A 21,470-nucleotide genomic window follows, 5' to 3' on the forward strand; every position below is an offset into this window, starting at 1 on the left:
GGGAAAGAACATCCCTTGTTCACTCAGCATGCCTCCCTGTTCTGGTGTGCCTTAGTAGGTTGACTCTCCCAAACAAACTCACTTCTCAATGGTCTCCTTGTCTTCCTCCCTGTTTTTCATTCCTTAATTATATGCGTTGTTGTTGTTCAGTTGCTAAGTCATGTCCGATTCTTTGCAACCTCATGGACTGCGGGATGCCAGGCTTACCTGTCCTTTACTGTCTCCTGGAGTTTGCTCAAACACATGTCCATTGAGTCGATGATGCTATCCAACCAACCATCTCATCCTCTGTTGCTTTCTTCTCCTTTTGCCCTCAATCTTTCCCAGCATCAGAGTCCTTTCCAATGAGTCAGCTCTTCATATCAGGTGGCCAAAGTACTGGAGCTTCAGCATCAGTCCTTCCAATGAATATTCAGGACTGATCTCCTTTAGGATGGACTGGTTGGGTCTCCTTGCTGTCCAAGGGACTCTCAAGAGTCTTCTCCAACACCACAGTTCATAAGCATCAGTTCTTCAGTACCCAGCCTTCTTTATGGTCCAGCTCTCACAACCATACACGACTACTGGAAAAACTATAGTTTTGACTATTCTGACCTTTGTCAGCAAAGTGATGTCTCTGCTTTTTAATACATTGTCTAGATTTGTCATAGCTTTTCTTCCAAGGAGCAAGTGTCTTTTAATTTCATGGCTGCAGTCACTGTCAGCAGTGATTTTGGAGCCCAAGAAAATAAAATCTGCCACTATTTCCATTTGCTTCCCATCTGTTTGCCATGAAGTGATGGGACTGGAGGCCATGATCTTAGTTTTTGAGTGTTGAGTTTTAAGCCAGCTTTTTCACTATCCTCTTTCTTCTTCTTCAAGAGGCTCTTTAGTTTCTCTTCGCTTTCTGCCATTAGGGTGGTATCTTCTGCGTATCTGAGGTTGTTGATTACAACATGTTAAATTTATAGTTCCATTAAAGATGAGTATAGCATTACAAGTGTACTATATTGTTAGATCCTGATAATGCTTTTCACAATACAGTGTATTTTCCCAGTCATAACAACTCCTCACAATTTATTGTAATCCCTTATTTTGTTACTGTCTTCAGAACCAGATGTTAGCTTTATGGAGCTCAGGGATCATCAAGATATCTTTTTTAAATTTACTCCTATGCACCCAACACCTAATGCTGTCTCTAACCATTCATCAACCTCAGTGAGTATTTATGTGATGAAAGAATGGCAGCCCAAGGTAGAGGTGAAGTGGCATGCAGTTGCTATCCAGTAACTTTAAGAATCATTTCTTTACTCCTGCATCCCCTGGAAATGGTCCTGTAGAGTACTCATATACAACTTTAACAGCAATGAGCTCTTGGACCCAGAAATGGTACATGTTACCCCTTACTATGTTGAATGCAAAAAAAGAAAAATCGTTTCTCAGAGCAGAGAGTGACAGGTGTTCTATAAGTCTCATCAGAGATGCCCTCTAGTTTGTAGAGGTGATTTTCTCCCTGTCCTGCCTGGGGTCCTGCCAAATAGCTGGACATCCTGAATGGGGGCTCCCTAAATTCTCATTGCCCTAACCAGGTCATCTGAGACTCTAATATTATTAGCTATGTGGTTGCACAAGCTGTCACAGTCACACCGCCTGGATTTTGCCAGTCACACCACCTGGATCTGACGTTTGGATTCTCAGAACAATTTCCTTCTGTGCCGCCAAGCTGTCTTATCACACTCTCAACACATTTTACAGTAATGAGTAGGTACACAGATGCAAGTCCCGCTGAAACTCCGTGAGGCTGATTACTCCTGTGGACAATGCGCAGGAGGGATTGAGCATAGACTGGAACTCCCCACACCTCCCAGAGCCCTACATGGTGCTATAAACATGGTGGGCATCAGAAAGTCAGACCTCACTACTAAGGAGCTTGTATTAGTGGGAGATGCAGAGGGCATGCAGATTTTAAGTGGTGTATCTAAACTTCTCCAGATAAATGCTATGGAATAAGCCTTTTGTGCTTTCTACCCATTCTGGGATGATCACACCTGTAATGTTTTATGTGATGGATTCTTGAACAAGGTTTATCTTCTCTAAAGCATGTTACTTCATTAGTATATAAAGCTTTATGAAATATAGGGGAATATGAGAGATTTCAACCAGATTGACTAGAATCAGAAGAGAGTCAGTGGGCAGAACAGTGGTTGGATGGCACCCAGATTGTCATGTATGAGTGACCGTTGCCTTCTTTTTGTGAATTCCCTGCATTCCTTCATCAAATGCACTCCAGCCAATTCATTGCGTTTGGAATGACTAGGATCTGTCTTTACTTCATCTGTGTCATATTGTCTGCTTATCACCCCGATTTCCAGTTTCCCTCAGTACATCTAGTTTTAGTTATGATTTGTTGTCCTGATCAGCACTAAAATAATATGTGCAAAACACTTAAAAGGGGCATTTAAGTTGATGTGTAATAAGGTTCCTGCTAACCTTTTAGCATCATCTCCAGCCTCTGTCTTCACACCTCATTCCTTTATTCTCACCATTTCCTTTGCTTGGTACATCTGTCCCTCCCTTTTCTCTCCTGTATCAGTGCTTTGCTCACAGTATCTCATCTGTGATTCTGTTCTCCAAAGCTGAGATGTCTTCTAACCTTCAAAACTATTATATAGCTCATGGTTGCAGTAGCACTTACTAAGTCAGCCATTAAGTATAGTTGTACACGCATTCATTTGCCCAGTAGGTTGTGAGTTTTTTTTTTTTTATGGTAAAAATGGTGCTTGCTTTGTATTGTGACCCCACAGCAATTAGAACCTTGGCGAATATTCCTTGAATTGATTTGGGACCTGAAAGAAAACACTAAGGAGAGAGGAAGTGGAGCTGGATCACACAATGAGGGCTTTGGACTGTAGGAATGGGGGCAGTGATATATAGTAGGAAAGATTTATGATTTTGAATGTGGATGATCGATTTTTTTTTTTTTTACTTAAAATGGTATGTAATTTACATTGAAATGGCTGCCATGAATTCCATCAAATGGAGACTTGTTTATTAATCTCTATGAGAAAACATCCTGGAGATACATATATTCAATGTACTCTTTAAAAAAAAGTCATTTAATTAATTTTTCCTCTAAATATTCTTATGAGGTAGGATGGGAATTTTAAAGATAAAGAGCTAGAAGACATAGGCAAAGTCACAGCAATTAAATATTAAATCACATGCCACAATCATGTTACTGAAACACTTATGTTTTAACCCTGACATCCCAGCCCCTGCTCTGTTATGATTACAATCACAAGGCAGTATGAGCCTGATGGAAAAACTTTAATCTTGATGATAAGGTGCCCTTGGGAGAGAATTAATCCAGGGTTTTCCTGATCAGAGGCACATACCTGTGATCTTGTACTTGTCATCATTACCAGTCCACTTCTCTCTCTGTTCCTCATGTGGCTACATTTCCAGATTCTTATCACTCGTGCCGAGGGCTTGCAATAAATCAGCTTCTCATTCTCCTTTCCAGTCTAGTCTTTTTTCTCCAGTGTTTCTATGAACGTTTTTATTTGAAGAATTGTTTCTTGTACATAGTAGCCATTCAATTATTGTTTTTTAATTATTGGGATTTTTATTAGCCTTTGTAAGGATCTTTCCCTTTTTATGGAAGGTTTTCCCCCCCGCCTGCTTTCCACATCCCCTTGGCTTCTTTATGGAGGCAGTACCAGCAAGCTAGATTGCAAGACACCGCCTATCACTCAAGTTCCTGCTGTTCAGTGATAATGTAGTCAATATGCTTTAATGACCCTGTGAGGGATGTATTTTTAACGGAATTGCCCTCAATATTTAGGTGCTCCTGTTTGCCTTGAGGCCAACGTGCTCAGAATGTGAATCTAAACTACTTACCCTTTCATTATGCGGTGGAAGGCAGACAGTTTAAATTAATTTGCTGTTGCCCTAAATTTCCTACACCCGGTCTGTGTTTGAATCCAGTGAATTAGTGCTTGCAGGCATTGGGTTTCTCCATGTATCATTTTCAACAAGTCACTTCTGTCTGCTGCCTCATCCTTGCTAGACACTGGAACTCTTTACATGTCTTGTAATGTAATATGTCATGGGGGGTCAGGGGCACCATCAGCCCTGGAGTTAAAACCTGCTCTGCTTCCAGCAAAGCAGGCTGCATGAGCTTAAGGAGCCAGCTTCATTAATGTGCTTCACTTTCATTGTTTTTCTTGTTTTTAGTTTTTGCATAGAATTCGGTGAGTCTTTGGTTTTTAGTGGCCAGACATTAGGTGTGAAGAGCCTTTTTGCAAAGATCGTTTGAACAGGATCAGCCTTGACTGGGTGCAGGGGTCCTCAGCTTCCTTCAGACTGTCTCAAAGGGCCTCCCTCTGCGCTTGCTGGCTTCTCTGTGGCAGAGAGTCAAGTCTCCTTGTTCACCTGATCAGCTTGATTAGCAAATATGCCAACTCAGTGACCTTCCTGAAGACCTAACCATAGACTCTGCTCCCCCTTCCTCCAGCCACTGTTGTAAAAAGCAGCTCCTGCTCACAGAAAACTGGGTTGGTTTTTGAAAACTTCTTTCCAGATCTACCCTTGTGCACCTTGTCTGAATGCACAGAGCAATGGAAGGCAGGAAGTTGATTGTTGGTCCTATGAATAACATTATTTTTTGTTTCTTAATTAATTTTTTTATTGGAATATAGTGATTTACAGTGTTGTACCACACAGTGAGCCAGTTATACTTCCACATCCACTATTTTTTAGATTCTGTTCCCATATAAGTCATTACAGGATATTGAATAGAGTTCCCTGTGCTATTCGGTTGGTCCTTATTAAATAAATTATCTATTCTATATATAGTAGTGTGTATATATATATGTCAGTCCCAGTCTCCCAATATATCCCTCCCCCCTCTCTCCCCTCAGTAACCACAAATTTATTTTCAACATCTGTGATTCAGCTTCTGTTTTGTAAATAGATTCATTTCTACCATTTCTTTAGATTCTACATATAAGTGATATCATATAATATTTATCTTTCTCTGACTTACTTCACTCAATATGACGGTCTGTAGGTTCATCCATGTTGCAGATGTCATTATTTCATTCTTTTTATGTCTAAGTAATATTCCATTGTAAATAGTTAAAAAGCCAAGAGCCCAGATGGGCCAATTTACTCCCCATACCACCACTTCCACCAGGCACTCTCTCATACCCCCTACTTACCCGCCATGAAACATGGCATAGAAAAAAGAAATATCTCGAGAAAGAGAAGCCATTCAAGGCAGCAAGAAATCATAGTAAGAAAGCCTCATATGAGAAAGCCTTGAGGACCTTTCAGATACCCAGTGGATGTTAGAGTCTGATGGAAAGATTATAACCAGTAATTTATGAAACTCGTGCTTGCTCTGAAGCAAGTGAAACAAGGAGGTGCGTGAGAGGCCATTGCAGAGAGTGTGTTCGGGGGGGCCACATGCCTGAGGGGGTGACATTTGAGCAGAGACTGCAAAGAAGCCCCCAGATGACCCACGTGAGGAACAAGCGTGGGAGGAGTGGAGGACAGGAGGGCGTCAGGCGGAGGTGCCGTCACGTACAGAGACGCTAGAAGACATGGCCTCTCCCCGGGCCAAATTAGGACCTCGTGGCATTGCTGTCCTCAGCTTTCATCCCCTCTTGCATACCAGACCCCGACCCCCAAAAGATGGTCATCACACAAAAGAAAGCCTTTTCCCATGAGGCCACGGGGTAGTATTTCCCACAATGCCTCTTTCTCAGCCAGTGTGGCTTTCAGATGCTTTTTATCTGGAGTTGACTCTCAGCTATCAGGTGCCTTAAGGAGCAAAAGATGGAGGAGCAGACCCACAGTGAAGCTATCTAACCTTGTGACTAAAATTGGCAAGAATTCCCTTTTTCCTTCTTTAATTATATACCTATTTGCTTTCTCTCAAGGTGTGACTGTTCCTGGGGCTGGCCTGGCTAGTAACTAAGACTGAGAGATTAGGAGAGGTTCTTTGTTCCATGGGACAGTTGTGCTTCTTGATGTGCTGACGAGCAGTGTGTCCTGATCTAGGCAAATATGCCAGGCTTCGTTGCTCTTTCATGAGTTAGGGAGAACCAGATGAGAAACGTCCTCTGAGGCTGCCACTGACTAGCCAAGCTGCAGACCACACATGGCTGTAGGGTTTGGGGACAGAGGAGCAGACACCAGCAATTTCTTGTCTGGGACCACCAGTGAGATAATGCGTACCATCAGAAGCCAAATGGACAGGGGAGGGGCTAGCCTCTTATCTACACAATTAGAAGCAGTTCTTAAAATGCCCTGAGCTTTTATTGATCTAGTCCCTAATAGCTCTACAAGTAGAAAGTGGAATTTTTAATGGTCCTTAAAGATCTTGTAAATGTCATCAACTCATTGTCTATGTAACTTGGAGAATAGGGGAACTAATAAATAAGCCCCGGGTAGTGTTCTGAGGGAGGCAAAGCAAGAAAGAAGAAAGTGCCCATAGAAGACTGTCTAATCCCATGTGGATCGGAGAAGGTGATGGGAACAGAAAAATATAGTGATGCTTGAGTCTAGAAAGATATAGAGACAGTATTACATAGTCAGGCAGGGCATGCAGTCAGATTACTTGGGTTCAGATTCAGCTCTACAGCTGGTGCCTATGTGATTTTGGGCAGCTTATTTAATGGTTCTGAGCTTCAGTTTCCTTACCAGTAAAATGAGGACAATAGTAATGACACTAGAAAATCAATTTAGGGAATTCATGTTCAGGACCTAGCACTGAGCCTGATTTTCTTTATTACTAGACAGACCTCCTGGAGTTGATGAGGAAAGCCATCTCTGGCCAGTCAGAATGGTTCTTTCCTTGGGGAGAAGTTTTCAGCCTTTTATTAGTCTCTATTTTATTGGGCAGTGTGTGACCACTAATTAGAGAGCAGTGAGTGGAATAGAAACAAACATATGAAATAAAACAAAGAGCAAAAAAGTCATAAAACAAGACTGCGTACGCGGCATGTGAAATGGAAGTTTAGAATTCTAACCCCTTATCTTTTTCTTCCTCCCCTCCTTCGCGGCTGTTAAAGGTTTTACTCTGCATCACCTACACTCCAACCTTTGATCTGAATGGTAGTGCAGTGCTGAAGATCGCGGAGGTAAGTCCTCACTCCCCTCGACCCTCGAGATGCTTGTTTGTGCTGTCTGCTCCCAGCTGCTTTACCCCCACCCGGGAGAAGTGAGGGGGTGGAGCTGAGCTGCAGCAGTGGGGTGAGCCCTTCTCTGATTGATCATTACTGCGGGAAATTTTCACTAAGGAGTTGATCTGTGGGAAGCAGGCTATGTGGGCCACTCCGTCAGTGCTCTGCATGCTCTGGTTTGCTTGACTTGAGGCTTTAACCGTGGAAATAACAGTACTGGTTCTCCTGATGCTGCTATACCTAGGTATTACACTCACTATTTCTCCTAAGATTAATTGAAGGGGATTTGATCTTTTTAAAAAATCGGTTTTAAAAAAACAAGCATGAGATTTAGGGATGGTGTTTATTGATTCAACTGCATCCCTGTCTCCTAAACTCTGATGAACGCATTTTATAACGATCGTTGGGGAACCTTCTCTTTTCTGTCTGTATGCAGCCTAGAGGGATGTGTACCTTCAGCACTCCCAAGACCAAGAGCGTGTCCAACAGAGAGCTTGGCTTCCTGAATGTCTGGCTCATGACTTTGGCTTTTGGACACAGCATCATTCCAAAGGCGTGCTTAAAATAAATTTCCTTCCACCTCTTGAAAAGGATATCTTCAGGATTTATATGTTTTGACAAGAGTACACATGCAGACCTCAATGAGCCAATGATATTCTGAATTCTGAAATTATGCAGAAAAAGAAAACCTAGCTCTCAGCAGTCATGGGTGTTTTTTTAAACTGTAATGATTATCATTTACTGAGTGTACCAGGTAGACGCTTAGCACTTTGGACATGTTTTCTTTTTTCCCTCTTTTTCTCATCATTGAGGTATAATCTGCAAAATGTTCAATGTTTCTATATGCATATACATTGTGGAATAATTGCCACAATCATGCTAATTAATATATCCCTCCTCATACATAGTGAACATTATCATGAGTAGGATTTATGGCTGATGCGTGATCTTTAGTGGTATTGTGTGGCATTGACTGAAATTGAGAAAATTATTTTTGAGCAGGTAGAACATTTTACATGTCAGTCGAAAGAAAAGTAGAGAGCTGACCCCTCACTATAATATAAATCAGTTCTCAAATGTGTATTTACGTAGGTAGAAAGAATATTTTTCATTAGCATATTTGTTTCACTCTATATAACTAAATAAATAGAATAGCTGTCAGTATTTTTAGTTGAATTTTAAGAGATACCCAGGGAGTGATCTTATCATTTGTAGGTTTGGGTTTTTTTTTTTTAAAATAGCTGTGGTAAGAACCGTTAACATGAGATCTTAACACACTTTGAGGTGTACAACTCAGTAACATTAACCACAATGCAGTGTTGTATAGAACTTGCTTGTTGTATAGAAGTTGCTCTAGAACTTGCTCATTGTGCATAACTGAACCTTTATACACATAGAGGAGTAACTGTCCATCTCCCCTTCCCCCTGGCCCCCCAGCAATCGCAGTTCTACTCTCTGTTTCTAGGAGTGTAACTATTTTAGATACCCCACGCTGGTTTGCTTTTAAAATGACAAATGTAGTGTTTGATCAGAGCAAGAACCAGGATTGGAGTGCGGGATGCTTGTTGGTTCTTTGCTGTATGAAGGACAAGACAGGAAATGCAGTGTATCACTCACTGCCCAGCCCTTCCGCTGCCGAGGAGGGAGGTGGGGAAGGAAGACAGGCTGTTGTAGGACCTTCAGGACTGGGCAGGCCGCCAGGGGTTCTCAGGCTCCCTTTGAGAGGGAGGGTGCCTTTATCACCCTCACAGGGTTTTTGAATGAGAATCTGAAAGGATTTGTTATGTTTCTCGTTGTGGTCAAAAAGTTCATTGGGGTTTACGTAAAAATAAAGGACACAGTTTTCATGTTCAACAAGAACTTTATTGAACAACGGATTCACTGACCAAATGAACTTTTTGGCCAGCCCAACAATTCCCAAACAGCAGATTCACACTGCTATGGGCCGCCCACGTCAAGGGTGTTCTCAGTGGGGATCCGGAAGCCAGACTAGAGACTCAGCAGGCCTTTCTAGATAGAATGAAACATCAAAACACAGTGGTCTCAAACACACACATACACACAGGGTGGTCTCTATAAGAACCTGTAAAGAAAAAATAATTTAAAAATCTCAACCCAAGAGCAATATACAGATAAAGGCATTGAGTGTGGTGTGAGAGCGTGGGCTCCAGAGACTCGCTATGTTTGGGTATAAATCCTGGCTCTCCTGCCTCCCAGCAGGGTTGCCTTGGATACCTCCCTGGGTTTGTGTGTGTTCTCTGTGTAAAAGCAACGCTAACGGCACCTGTCTCGCTATCTCAGTGTGTGGTTGTGCCAGTTAGACAAGAAAACTAGAACCCATGTAAAAAGCTTTCAGTGCAGGCGACCACGTAGTAAACACTGGGTTAAGGTTAGCTCCTGCTTTTCTGGAACAGCAGATTGATGACATCCAGGCTTCCGCTAAATAATGGTGATCTGGCCAGGACCCTAAAGGGATGGGTCATCGACGGGGCTAGCTGCCTGAGACCCCGGTAGCAAGCTGACTTCCTCCACCTTCTTCTCCTACCGGCAGCCTACTGAGATACCCCAGTTGGAAGAGTTTCCAGCAGAACATCAGCTTGAAGGTCCCAAAGCAGGGGTCAGACCTTTGCAGAAAAATGCCTTACTTCCAGTGCTAGCTTTGACTTCTAGTTCAGGATGGGGGCTTGGGACTGTATTTCTCTGAAGGAAGGACTTGGTAAGGAATCATAAAAAGAACCTTTTCATCCGGTATTTGATAGTGGGGGCCCTCCCTTGACAGCATGCAGGATTCCAGAGGATGTTTTTAGGCTGTGCCTCAGCTACAGACCCACCAGAAGGTCCTACTGCCTCCCTGCCCATGCTGAACCTCAACAGCTGAGACTACAGGTTCCCCCAGGCCTAGCTTCGACGCCCAACTCCTGTCTGGTGACTGGACACAGGGCAGATGGTCCAGCATCATCAGGGGGATGGAGACTGCTTTGTAAGGACCATAGTCATCACCACTTCAAAGTGCTTTTGATAAATGGCAGCGTGCAGAATAGCTCCTCTGCGTTAGCCTGGACCCGGCGTGGACACCCAGTTCAGGGGAGTAAGACTCCAGCTCTTGCAGCTGGCCAGCCCCTGGGGGAGGACGTCTGCACGCCAGTCTGCCGAGAGAGGCAGTCATCCAGGAGCATCTCAAGCAGGCAGGTGCCAGTGCCAGGGCCTCACTTAATCCGGCAGCCCCGATCAAAAGCCCATAATGGAAACACCCTGGAAACTGTTTTCCTGCCGAGAACAGTGGATCTTTTATCCATCAGACTTGGCTGCGACTCAGTATACTTCCCTCAGGTATTAGCTAAGAGTTCTGGGTTCACTGCTTGCTGTGGCCATTCCCTCTCAGAACTGATCATTCTGAGGAGGCTTGAAAACATAACATCGCTTGTAGTGACAAGAGATAACTATAGGGGGCTTCCCTGGTGGCTCAGGAGCAAAGAGTCCGCCTGCCAGTGCAGGAGACACAGGTTCGATCCCAGGTCCGGGAAGATCCCATGTGCTACAGAGCAGTTAAGCCCACAACTATTGAGCCTCTGCTCTAGAGCCTGAGAGCCACAACCACGGAGCCCACATGCCACAGCTACTGAATCCTGAATGCCCTAGAGCATGCTCTGCAACAAGAGAAGAAGCCAGTGCAGTGAGAAAGCCCGTGCACTGCAACTACGGGGTAACCCCCGCTTGCCGCAACTAGAGAAAGCCCAGACAGCAGTGAAGACCCAGTATAGCCAAAGATAAAGGGAGACAAGTGCTTATACTCAAAGTGTCACATGGCTGCCTTTAATACATATTTAGTGCTTACTCTCTGCGAGGCACCATTCTAAGAATTTTCTCTGTATTAAATCATATAAACTGCACAACAGTACTGTGAAGCAGGAGCTATTGATTATCCATGTTTTACAGATAAGGCAGCTGGCACAGAGAGAGATCCACCGACTTTCCAAGCCACAAAGCAAGAAAGAAGAAAGTGCCCATAGAAGACTGTCTAATCCCATGTGGATCTGACAGGAACAGAGAAATATAGTGACGCTTGAGTCTAGAAAGATATAGAGACAGTATTACATAGTCCGGCAGGGCAGAGAGTCAGATTACTTGGGTTCAGATTCAGCTCTACAGCTGCTACCTATGTGACTTTGGGCAGCTTATTTAATGGTTCTGAGCTTCAGTTTCCTTATCAGTAAAATGAGGACAATAGTAATGACACTAAAAAATCAATTTAGGGAATTCATGTTCAGGACCTAGCACTGAGCCTGATTTTCTTTATTACTAGACAGACCTCCTGGAGTTGATGAGGAAAGCTATCTCTGGCCAGTCAGAATGGTTCTTTCCTTGGGAAGAAGTTTTCAGCCTTTACTTTATTAGTCTCTATTTTATTGGGCAATGTGTGACCACTAATTAGAGAGCAGTGAGTGGAATAGGAAGTGATAGGACCAGGAAGCAAGACTGAGCTTTCAGTCTCTACACCCTACACACACACACACACACACACACACACACACACACCCCTATACACACACACACACACACACACACACACACACACCCTATATACACACACACACACACCCCCATACACACACACACCCCCACACCCACACACACCCACACACCCTATATATAGTCCAGTCATGGAAGAGCCACTTACAGGGACCCTTAACGCTTGCCTCATGGAAATTGGTGGTAATCCTCCAAGGGGCTGCCTCTCCCTTCATCCAGACCATTCCTGGGGTGAGCACTCTGCAGACACAGCGTTGATCTTGCCTTTTATCTTTAAAATAGATCTTTTTATGAAGGGAATACTGTGCCTAAGTTCACTACAAACGATGACTGAACATCAGAACAAGAGACAGGCTTCCACAAGGTTGCATAGGTTCCTAAACAAGGCTGGTTATTTTCAGTAGTTACTTGATTAAATTTTGACTTCTCTTTACCCTCCCAAAATGAATTCTCTTATGTATGGGCTACTTTCAGTTACATAACATTGGAGGCCCTACTTTTATGTTGGTGGTTTTCCTCAAAGCCTACATATTTGAATCACCTGGGAAGTATTAGTGAAAATAAGATGCCTAGGGTCACCTTAGGAATTCTGAGTGTTTTGATCTTGAAGGGACCTGGGTGTATAAATTTTGTGAAGCCCCTGGTTGATCCCTGGGAAGGGAATGGCAACCCACTTCACTATTCTTGCCTGGAGAATCCCATGGACAGAGGAGCCTGGCAGGCTCCATGGGGTTGCAAAGAGTCAGAAACGACTGAGTGACTAACATTTGCACTTTTTTCACTTTCACTGGCTGATTCTGCTGTAGAAGTCAAGTTGAGAATCACTGCTCTGATAGTTACTGTTCTCTCCAACAAGCCGTGATGTAAAACCATATTGAAAGGAGTTGTGAGGCTCTGCAACCTCGAGTGTGATCAACTTGGCAGATGCCTGGGAGCTTATTAGAAATGCAGATCCTTGAACCCCAACACAGACCTCTGAATAAGAATCTGCCTTGTAATAAGATATCCCATGTGATTCATAAGCGTGTTAAACTTTGAGAATCACTGCCATAAGTGAATATTGGTATAGTCTCATTAAAATGAGATCTAAAGATAGTGTCCTGCTGAGACCTAGGTGAGAGCTGTCATACCTCTCTGCCATGGAGAATCGAGCCACCCCCATGAAGCAGGGACTCCCACCAGCGATAACATCCTCTTAATGGTGGCCACCTTGTAAGTGCAGGATTTTGATTCTTCTAATTTCCCTTGTCTTTCTTCAGGTTCTGCTAAACCCTGTCTCCCTCCCATTTGTCATTGCTTGATATACATCAAGCATATTTCTTAAATGCTTTTAATGATTTAATCTGCCACTGTTCCTTCTGAGTGTATGTTTTCACCAATAAGGCCCACTGTTAACTTGTAAAAATATGCCTCCTACCCCAATCCATACTTATATAATCTGGCATAAGACAAATATGGAATAGATCTATTTATATGAAAAGCCTAAGAACAACTTATAAATATAAGCTTGTTGAAAAAAAAATGTGCACAATGTGAGAGTTGGGAGTTAAGTATTATTTGGGGCAAAATGAGGACTGTAGCCTGGGACACAAAATCTCAGATAGCTGTGGGAAATTGCTCTGAGGAGGTGAGGGGAGGGGCTCAGATATATAGGAGTTTGCAACAAAGGGCAGGTAGTCGGGAACATCAGAAGATTGTTGTTAATTTAAAGAAACCAGATACGTCAAGTTAAGGAATTTAGAGCTCTTCTAGGTATGTGAAGATGCTAGAGTCTGGGCTCACTGAATTCTTTCATTTGATAAGTGCCTCACCTGTCTGGGGCCAGTATCCTGTGTTTCCACATCCTGAGTTTCCTTAGGGCTCACCGCGGGGAGTGGCTGCAGTTTGATGGCTGTGAAATGGCAGGTGTTCGAGAGAATACCCCAGGGTTCACCAGGGCATCATCCGTGGTGGCTGCAGTTGCCAGTGACTATGACATCCTTGTTCCCTGAAGGCAGGAAATATTCCATTTCTCAAGTTTATGGCTCAGTAGTGACAGATTGTAGATTATTAAGTGAATGATGCTTGTGTAATTTAAGAAAGGATAGTAGTAGAATTATTTGAAATCATTGTTTACTTCAGATACACCTGTTAGGAATAAGTATTTTTCTTACTTTGCCTTTGTTGTGTATTTTCTCAAATTGGCAAAATAGCTTACAGTCCTTTGTTGTTTCACCATGGAAATGCCTAAGAAATAATTTTTCATCTACAAGAAGAATGAACTACAAAGGAGACTGCCCCCAAAATAATGGTATTCTGTAGACATAGTGAGGCCCAGTGATTTTGTGGGTTCTCACATGCTTTCCACCTGCTAATTTAGCCTTTGAAAAATCTGCATCTCTATTTTTAAAGCAGGACATTTCAGCCTAAAACTGCCACTTAGCTCTTGGAAACTTTCTTGATTGTAGTTGAATTTCATATAAAAATAAGTCTTTCACTTAAAAAAATCTTTTCTCCTATTGTCACTTTAGATATAGCTAGGGAAACAATTTATAAAAACACCTTAAAATAAATCATTTAAATCACCTGTGGAAATATTGGGGGAAGAATTCACACATTCTTTTTTCTTACTCTGGTCTGCACTGACTGTTTACTCAGGAACATTGCTTACCCTGGAACCTGTTGATCAGGAAATGAAATGTGTACTTAAGTATGAAAAATGATGCTGTTTTCCTAAGGTACTGCTGAAACTATAAAAGGATCATTAAGCGCTGAAAATGTAAATAAGAGGGCAGCCTTCATTTGTGTGTCTAACTTTAACTTGCTTAATTAAATGGCAGTGATGACAGTTTTTCAGAATAGGGTGTTCTGTGATGCCGGAGAAATAAGAAATATGAAACGAATTTAGAATTGGACAGCTATGAAACAACCAACGTGTTTTCTGTTTAATTTCATGAATGATCATTACTAAAACTCCATATGGATACAAAATTCTTTTATTGGATGAAAGCAAGACTGTTATTATTTCTCTTACTATTATGTTCAAGTTAGCAGACATGTTGAGTGTTCTGATTAAGTTACCTTAATATAGGAAAAACTGTCAGAGTAAAAATCGCCAGGGCCTTAGGGTTAAGGGAAGAGGTGATGCCATAGCCTGAAGCTCTGTGAAGCTGAATTGAAGATGGTTAATGAGATTATTGTTTCATTGGTAAGATTGGAGCATATTCTCATGCCTGGTAAAGGCTGCTCTGTGGGATTTTTCTATATGAGAAAGCCTCATTTGTAAATATTTATTTGCTGGTTTGATCTTAGTCATGGAAAACTCCTAGTCTTTGATCCTATAGCATATTATCAAGCTCAAGCAAAGTCTTTCTCAAAGACCTTTTCTTTTTTTTTTCTCTTTAAGATTTTACTTTCAGGAATCTCCCATTTTCATTCCATCCATCCTCCATCCCTTAATTCCAAAACAGTAGTTAATAATTGTAACTACTGATGGTTGCGTTCCTAGGGCATGTCAATAAGTAGTATTTCCCACACATCTTCTTTTGATCTTTACCATAACCCAACTATATAAAGAATCCCAAAGAAAGGGAGGTCAGTTTGCTTGTCCAGTGACTTTAGGTCAGGAAGACCCTAAGGTGGGTGGGAGGAAGGGTTCTCTGGGCTGAAGTCTGATTGTTGCAGCTACTCCACTGTCGACATGCTTTCTTTGTAAGCAGGTCAGCAGCACAGCTCCTTCCACAGCCGTCTGGACTTGTTTTATGTTGATTTGTTCATAACTAGAAAACAGTATTGAAAAAATTTTAGATATTCAAATCTAGGCTCTTATATTTCAAATATGTGCCATTAATCACTATGCTATATTGCCTCCTAGATAACCTCAGTCTTAGAAATGTTAGTGAAATCTTGCCATATTAATGTAGGAACCAACTGAAATTATTGAGATTCTTATCCGCTTTACCAAGGCATTTAGAGAATGGCTGTATGGTGGTTTTACATGTGAAGCAGAAGTACTGATGCATTTTACTTTTTTTGTGACCGTAGGTTAAAGTGATCATTAGGCATATGCCACTTGTTTGGGTATCTTTACACATTGTTACTCAGTTTATCTTTTATGAGCATTTGATTACCGTCAGAGGATAGGAAGTTTAACACAGTTCCACTTGTTACCCCCAGGGAACTTAAAAAACACTGAAAATCAAGACCTGCTGCCAAAGGTTCTGATATAATGGTTCTAGGTATCACTAAAGAATTTTTTTAATTGGGCTGACTTCTCATTAAATATTCAGTGATTTTAGTGATTCTTTTCTTTTAACCCTACACAGTGATAGCATTATTTCTGAGCCATACCTCAAATAAGATATTTTACAATTTAGGAGCTGAAGGTCTCCAGATACAATCCAGGAAAATGGACCAGGTCACCTGTGTACTTTTTATCTTGGAAGCATCTTATTTGTCATGTTCCCTTTAGGACTGGGAGGGGTAGCCCCACCTCCTGGCAAAAAAATTAACCAAGGGAGCTGGCCCATTGCTTTAAACCAGCTGAGGCTACTGGAGTGAGGAAACCCCATTCTAAGGAGCTTCTCCACTTTTCCTTCCAGAAACTCCTTCCTTCCTCATGGGCCAGTCTCTCTGCTGACTCTGGTTTGACTCCTGTGGGGTGTCTGTTCTTTGGTTACTTACTGCCAGAGATGGGCTTTGAGCAAACTAGTCCTTTGCAAGAAATTCAGCACTTTCTTTAACCTCTGACTTGCGTGGCTCTTGAACAACTTATCCAGAGCTAGAAGACACATGGACCAATGCAGGGGTCCCCTCTGCTTCATTTTGGGTTGGTTCACTGGACAGAGGTTAGAGTTTGGTAGACCTTCTGTAGATGAAGCAGAAGGCTTTGCCCAAAAAGGGGCAGGAATTGATGGGTTACGGTGTCCTAAGCTATTTTAATGTGCCAGCTGAAACCAAGAAGAACACGAAGGAGGAAAAACAAAGTCATAGTCAGTTTTTTTTATAACCCTGGGCACTTTAAGAATTTCCTTGTAAGTTGAGATCCAAAAGGAAAACCAGCAACTTTCCCTACCTAAGCATGAGACTAGATTTACTTACATAGCTATTTCTTAATGATAATAAAGCAACTCCAGTTTGCTCTGTCTGTGTGTATGTATGTGCATATGCCTGTGTGCTTGCATTTGATGAGGTGCCTCCTGTCACATACCCGTACCTGTTACTGCTGTTACCATGATGCAATGTAGAGTTTAGACTTATAGTAATAATCAAAATTTCTGTTGATCCTACTGTGATCAGCAAACATTCACATAAGAGACATTTGTGCTTTTTTGTAGCTTAATTTCTGATCCTATCTTTTAGTTACCATAAATTGTCATCTCCATAAAAATTTTCCAATCAGAAACATACCAGCTCTGCTCTTAACTAACAGTCAGTACCATGCACTGTTTTAACAAAGCTATGCTGCTAACCCCATTCAGATAGGAAAGAGAAGGTAAAAGCACAGTTCAATGAAGTGAAGATCATATGCACTTTGTAAAGCTAAGCAAACTTCTACTGTGGCAGCTTCTTTACATGTATCATCCCTTTGGTGAATGTGTAGTGACTATCTGGTACATTCCACCATGCTGCTTCATGTTTAATAATAGTGATTCCACCGTGGCTGTAACCTAGTACTGTTATTTATCAGTCTACTGACTTGATAATCTAAAATTTGCATTGCTTATGTATGGCTTGCAGACTTGTGTTTCCTTGTTCTTTTTCCTTCTGCTTTGGGGTCTGTTTTGCATCATTAACGATGTGTGTTTTCCCCCTCAGTTGTGTTTCGCATGCCATAAAGCTGGATGTCCACAAATGCATGAAATGATCAAAATGTCCCTTACGACACTCCTCACTGCCCTGTGTCTTCGCGCCTTCCCTGACAGTCCAGGGCTGGTGGCTTCTCCCAAGGTATTTGACTTGCCCTTTGAGCCTCTGATCGAGGTGCAGAACTGAGGCTTCTGAAGTGTCAGTTCTGCACCACAAAAGCAAAGGGCGTGGGGAGATAGAACTGATATTGGAGATATGAAAAGAAATTGATGTGTCCCTTCCCAGAAACTCAGCCTGATTTTGGACATGGTGTTCTCTGAGCTTCTCTGATTCAATGTGCTCATTTTAGCCCTGTCCTGAGGTAGGGGAAGAAAGACATTCACAAAATGAAAAATCACTGGCCTTGAATTACAGTGGTCAGGTTTATTATGGAAAACCTAATTCTGCAGACCTTACTGATTTACCAATTTATTATTAATACAACAAGTTTAAGAAACTTTTCTTTAAAGGATGCCAGGATAGCTGATAAAGCATCTCTTTCTGAGTACCTGAAGAAAGTGATATTATCAGTTACATGATCATTTTTAAGTTTAAAAGGATACCCTTTGTCATATTCAGTATTTATATTCACAACATTAGTAGAATGAGCTCCTTAGATTAATCTTTTTTCAAAGCAGATTAAACATGCCTACCTTTCCCTTTATAAAATGCCTCTTGTAGTAAGTCATGTCCCATTTTGTATGTGTAATAACAACACCTAAACATTAAAAATGGTGGTAACATTAAAAAGTCATAGAAATATATTTATGAAATTCATTGACAGCACTGTTTGTGTTTCTTCAGAGCCCATTCTTCATGCATGCGTTCTTTCTTGAGTCTAAAGGGACTGATAGTTTTTTAAAGAAGGCTATAAATGGCTCTCCATATTCAGGAAAATCATGTTTATATTGAGTGCATAGTTCAGCTCTCCAGATAGTTAATCTCATCTTTAATGCTTCTAAGCTTAAAATTCCCCCTTAAATTTATAATGTCAAAGCTTAGAGAGCTTAAAGATCAACAGTTATAAAGACTTCTTGAGAGAGTATAAGATTTAAAGAAAACTGTTAGATCTTAAGGTATAAATAATATGAGTGTGCCTAATTACACTGTGGAGGATTTGGTTTCATCATAGTGAAATATCACACTCAGATGTATTTTCACAATTTTTAAACTATTTCATCACATGCAAAAGTAAAAGTCTTTCAAGATTAAAACACTTTTTTTCTAAGTACATATAAATTCTATTTTCAGGTACATTATAATCCATGATTGTTTGAGAAAAAGAGTTTGAAACTAATATACCCTAAAATGGTAACTTGACAAATATATGTTTTGGAACTTGCTCTTATTTTTTAACTTAATCTAAGCCAACTTCCAAATACATTTTTGAGTTTTCACGGCTCATTTGGAATATTAAGCATTCAGTAGAAGGTAAATTAAACTGCTAGGAAATATGTACTCTTACCTAGTTAATTTTACAAAAAGATTGTTAATAATGAGACCTAACAGAAAGGTCCAGCTTAAGCAGTAGCAGCAGCAAAGGTTCACATTGAGTTTCTCTCCCATCTCAGCTATCAGTCATCAAATTAAACTTGCCATCCCTGGAGGAGGAAATGGCAACCCACTCTAGTATTCTTGCCTGGAGAATCCCGTGGACAGAGGAGCCTGGTAGGCTGTAGTCCATGGGGTCGCCAAGAGTCGGACACAACTGAGCAACTTCACTTTCACTTTGGGTGAGAACCCTGTTATTTTCATTGTAGACTTGAAGTTACTCCTAGAAAAATAATCGAGGTATATTAAATCCCCCCTCCTTTTTTTCTTTTTTTTAAACTTTAATTTTGGCTGTGCTGGGTCTTTGTTGCGGCTCAGGCTTTTCTCTAGTTGTGGTGCACAGGCTTCTCACTGCAATGGTTTCTGTTGTTATGGAGCCTGAGCTCTAGGGTGCTCTGGCTTCATTAGTTGCAGGTCCAGGCTCTAGAGCACCAGCTTAATAGTTTTGGTACACAGGCGTAGCTGCTCTGCAGCATGTGGGATCTTCCCAGATCAGGAATTGAACCCGTGTCTGCCTGCATTGGCAGGCAGATTCTTTACTACTGAGCCACCAAGGAAGCCCCCCCTTTTTCCTTTTTGTGGGACTAAATATGCTTGGGAAATGAAAAGGATGACATACGTTATGGAGAGGAAAAAGTGGGAAAATTTTTAAAGCATGCATTTATTGTCAATGCCCATTCCTATAGCTTCTAAAAGAATTAGAGGCAATAAAATCTGAAAAGCCGTGCCATTTAACATCGTTACCATCAAATGAGGGATTTTTCCCCCCCAAATTGGGACTTCTCCATGCTGCAGCCTTCAGGGAGTTGCCTAATGTTCAACTAGACATTCAGACTTGCAAGACCCTGGTGGATCACAACTGGCTTTATGTTTGCTTAGCAGAATCTAGGACAGGGAACAGAGACAGGGCACCGGCAGGCATTTATCTTTCACAGGAGTCCTTGCTGCAGTCCAGAGGCCAGTCTGTGGCTCTCAAATGTCAGCTTAGGAGCAAAAAGATAAGAGCCGTCTCTGTGGGTGCAGGGTCACCTTGGCTTTGGAGCCCCAGGTTTCAACTGTTTAGGAACCAATATTCTGTAACAGCTCCATGAGCTGAGCTGGTAGAGTTCCCTCAGTGGGTATACAGAATCAGTGACAAGAGCTTCCCAAGGAAACTTCTCAGCAGGTTTTTATAGTTTGTTCACAGTTTTCTAAATTCAGATGCAGCTAGTAATTGGGGGGACATTTTTACCCTAAGTCATGCTGCCTAGTAACACAGCTGACGTGTCCCACCTTTATCAGATTTCCAAAAGAGCACAGAGAGTTAATCCAAGGTCAACCTTGTTCATAGAGGAGAAAGGGATTCATTAACCCTTTTCCCCAACTCAGGAGTTAATAAATTCTGTTCCTATTTCGCCACGGGGAGAACTTTTCCTGACTAATTTCCAGCCACCTGAGTTTGTTTTGGATAGAACTGTTTGGCATATCTAAAAATTCCTGATTTGCATTCTTCTGTGATGCTCAGAATGGGAAGCTTCGAAGAGTGATTGTCTTTAGAGAAAGATTACTTTTCCTCTATGATTAAAAACAAATTCCCAGGGATTTAAAATATTTAACAGTACTCATTGATAACAAGCCCTAAATCAGGCTGACTTTCTACGTAAGAGGAATTTAACATCCCCTCCGACTACTTCCAGAGCATGTTGGTGATGAACTGGTATCTACAGAGCGTGTATGTTGCTGTCTTCTTTCCTCACCAGGTGTGCATTGAAACATACATGTGTAGCTGTCACCAGCGTAGCATAAACACCGCGGTGCGGGCAACTCTCAGCCAAATGCTGAGTGACCTGACTTTACAGCTACGGCAAAGGCAGGAGAATACGGTGAGCCTCTCGGATCCCACACGTGCACCCCGGACTTGCCAGTGACTCTGTCATCGCATGACCAGTGTCCCACATCCTCTGTGCCTGCCCCTCCCCCACCAGGGCTGCTTCCTACTGAAACATTAGGAAGGGCTGGCTTAGTCCACTTGAACTTTCATTTATATAAATTAAACTCTTTAAATATGTTTTTGCCTGTTTCCCTCCAAAGTTTAAAGAGAGGTTTTTTTTTTCCTTGTGGTTTCGGTCATCGTGTTAAGTCATTATTTTAAACCTCACTTTTCTTTTAAAGTAGTGTTCTAAACATCGCAGATTGAACAATTTTATATAAAAATATTGTGATGTATTAACAAGCACTGGAGTAAATTCAAAATTAAGAAAAATTACTGGCAGTTAATTACGCACCTTGAGACTTGGGGTACATGTTTCTCTTTGTGAAATAAAAGACTGTGGCAGTGAAGAAGCTGAATTTATCTTCTCTCTTGTCATCAGAGCCCACTTGAGCTTTTTGCTCTTAACTTGAGCAGATTGTTTA

General features: G+C 41.7%; 1 protein-coding gene across 5 annotated transcripts in view; it reads left to right on the top strand.

Annotated features, from left to right (window-relative positions):
• The window catches only part of ARFGEF3 (ARFGEF family member 3), a 176,981-nt gene that overhangs the window by 62,945 nt on the left and 92,566 nt on the right, over positions 1-21,470 (top strand). For 2 of the 5 annotated variants that reach the window (XM_043457044.1, XM_043457045.1), the window contains exons 5-7: positions 7,059-7,127; positions 17,496-17,627; positions 20,816-20,938. In XM_043457044.1, the coding sequence (XP_043312979.1) occupies positions 7,059-7,127; positions 17,496-17,627; positions 20,816-20,938 (324 nt within the window). The remainder of the gene's footprint in view (positions 1-7,058; positions 7,128-17,495; positions 17,628-20,815; positions 20,939-21,470) is intronic. The other 3 variants (XM_043457046.1, XM_043457047.1, XM_043457048.1) reach the window with 3 other exon arrangements.

Source organism: Cervus canadensis, chromosome 33 (assembly GCF_019320065.1).
Source record: "Cervus canadensis isolate Bull #8, Minnesota chromosome 33, ASM1932006v1, whole genome shotgun sequence".
Classification (NCBI taxonomy): Eukaryota; Metazoa; Chordata; class Mammalia; order Artiodactyla; family Cervidae; genus Cervus; species Cervus canadensis.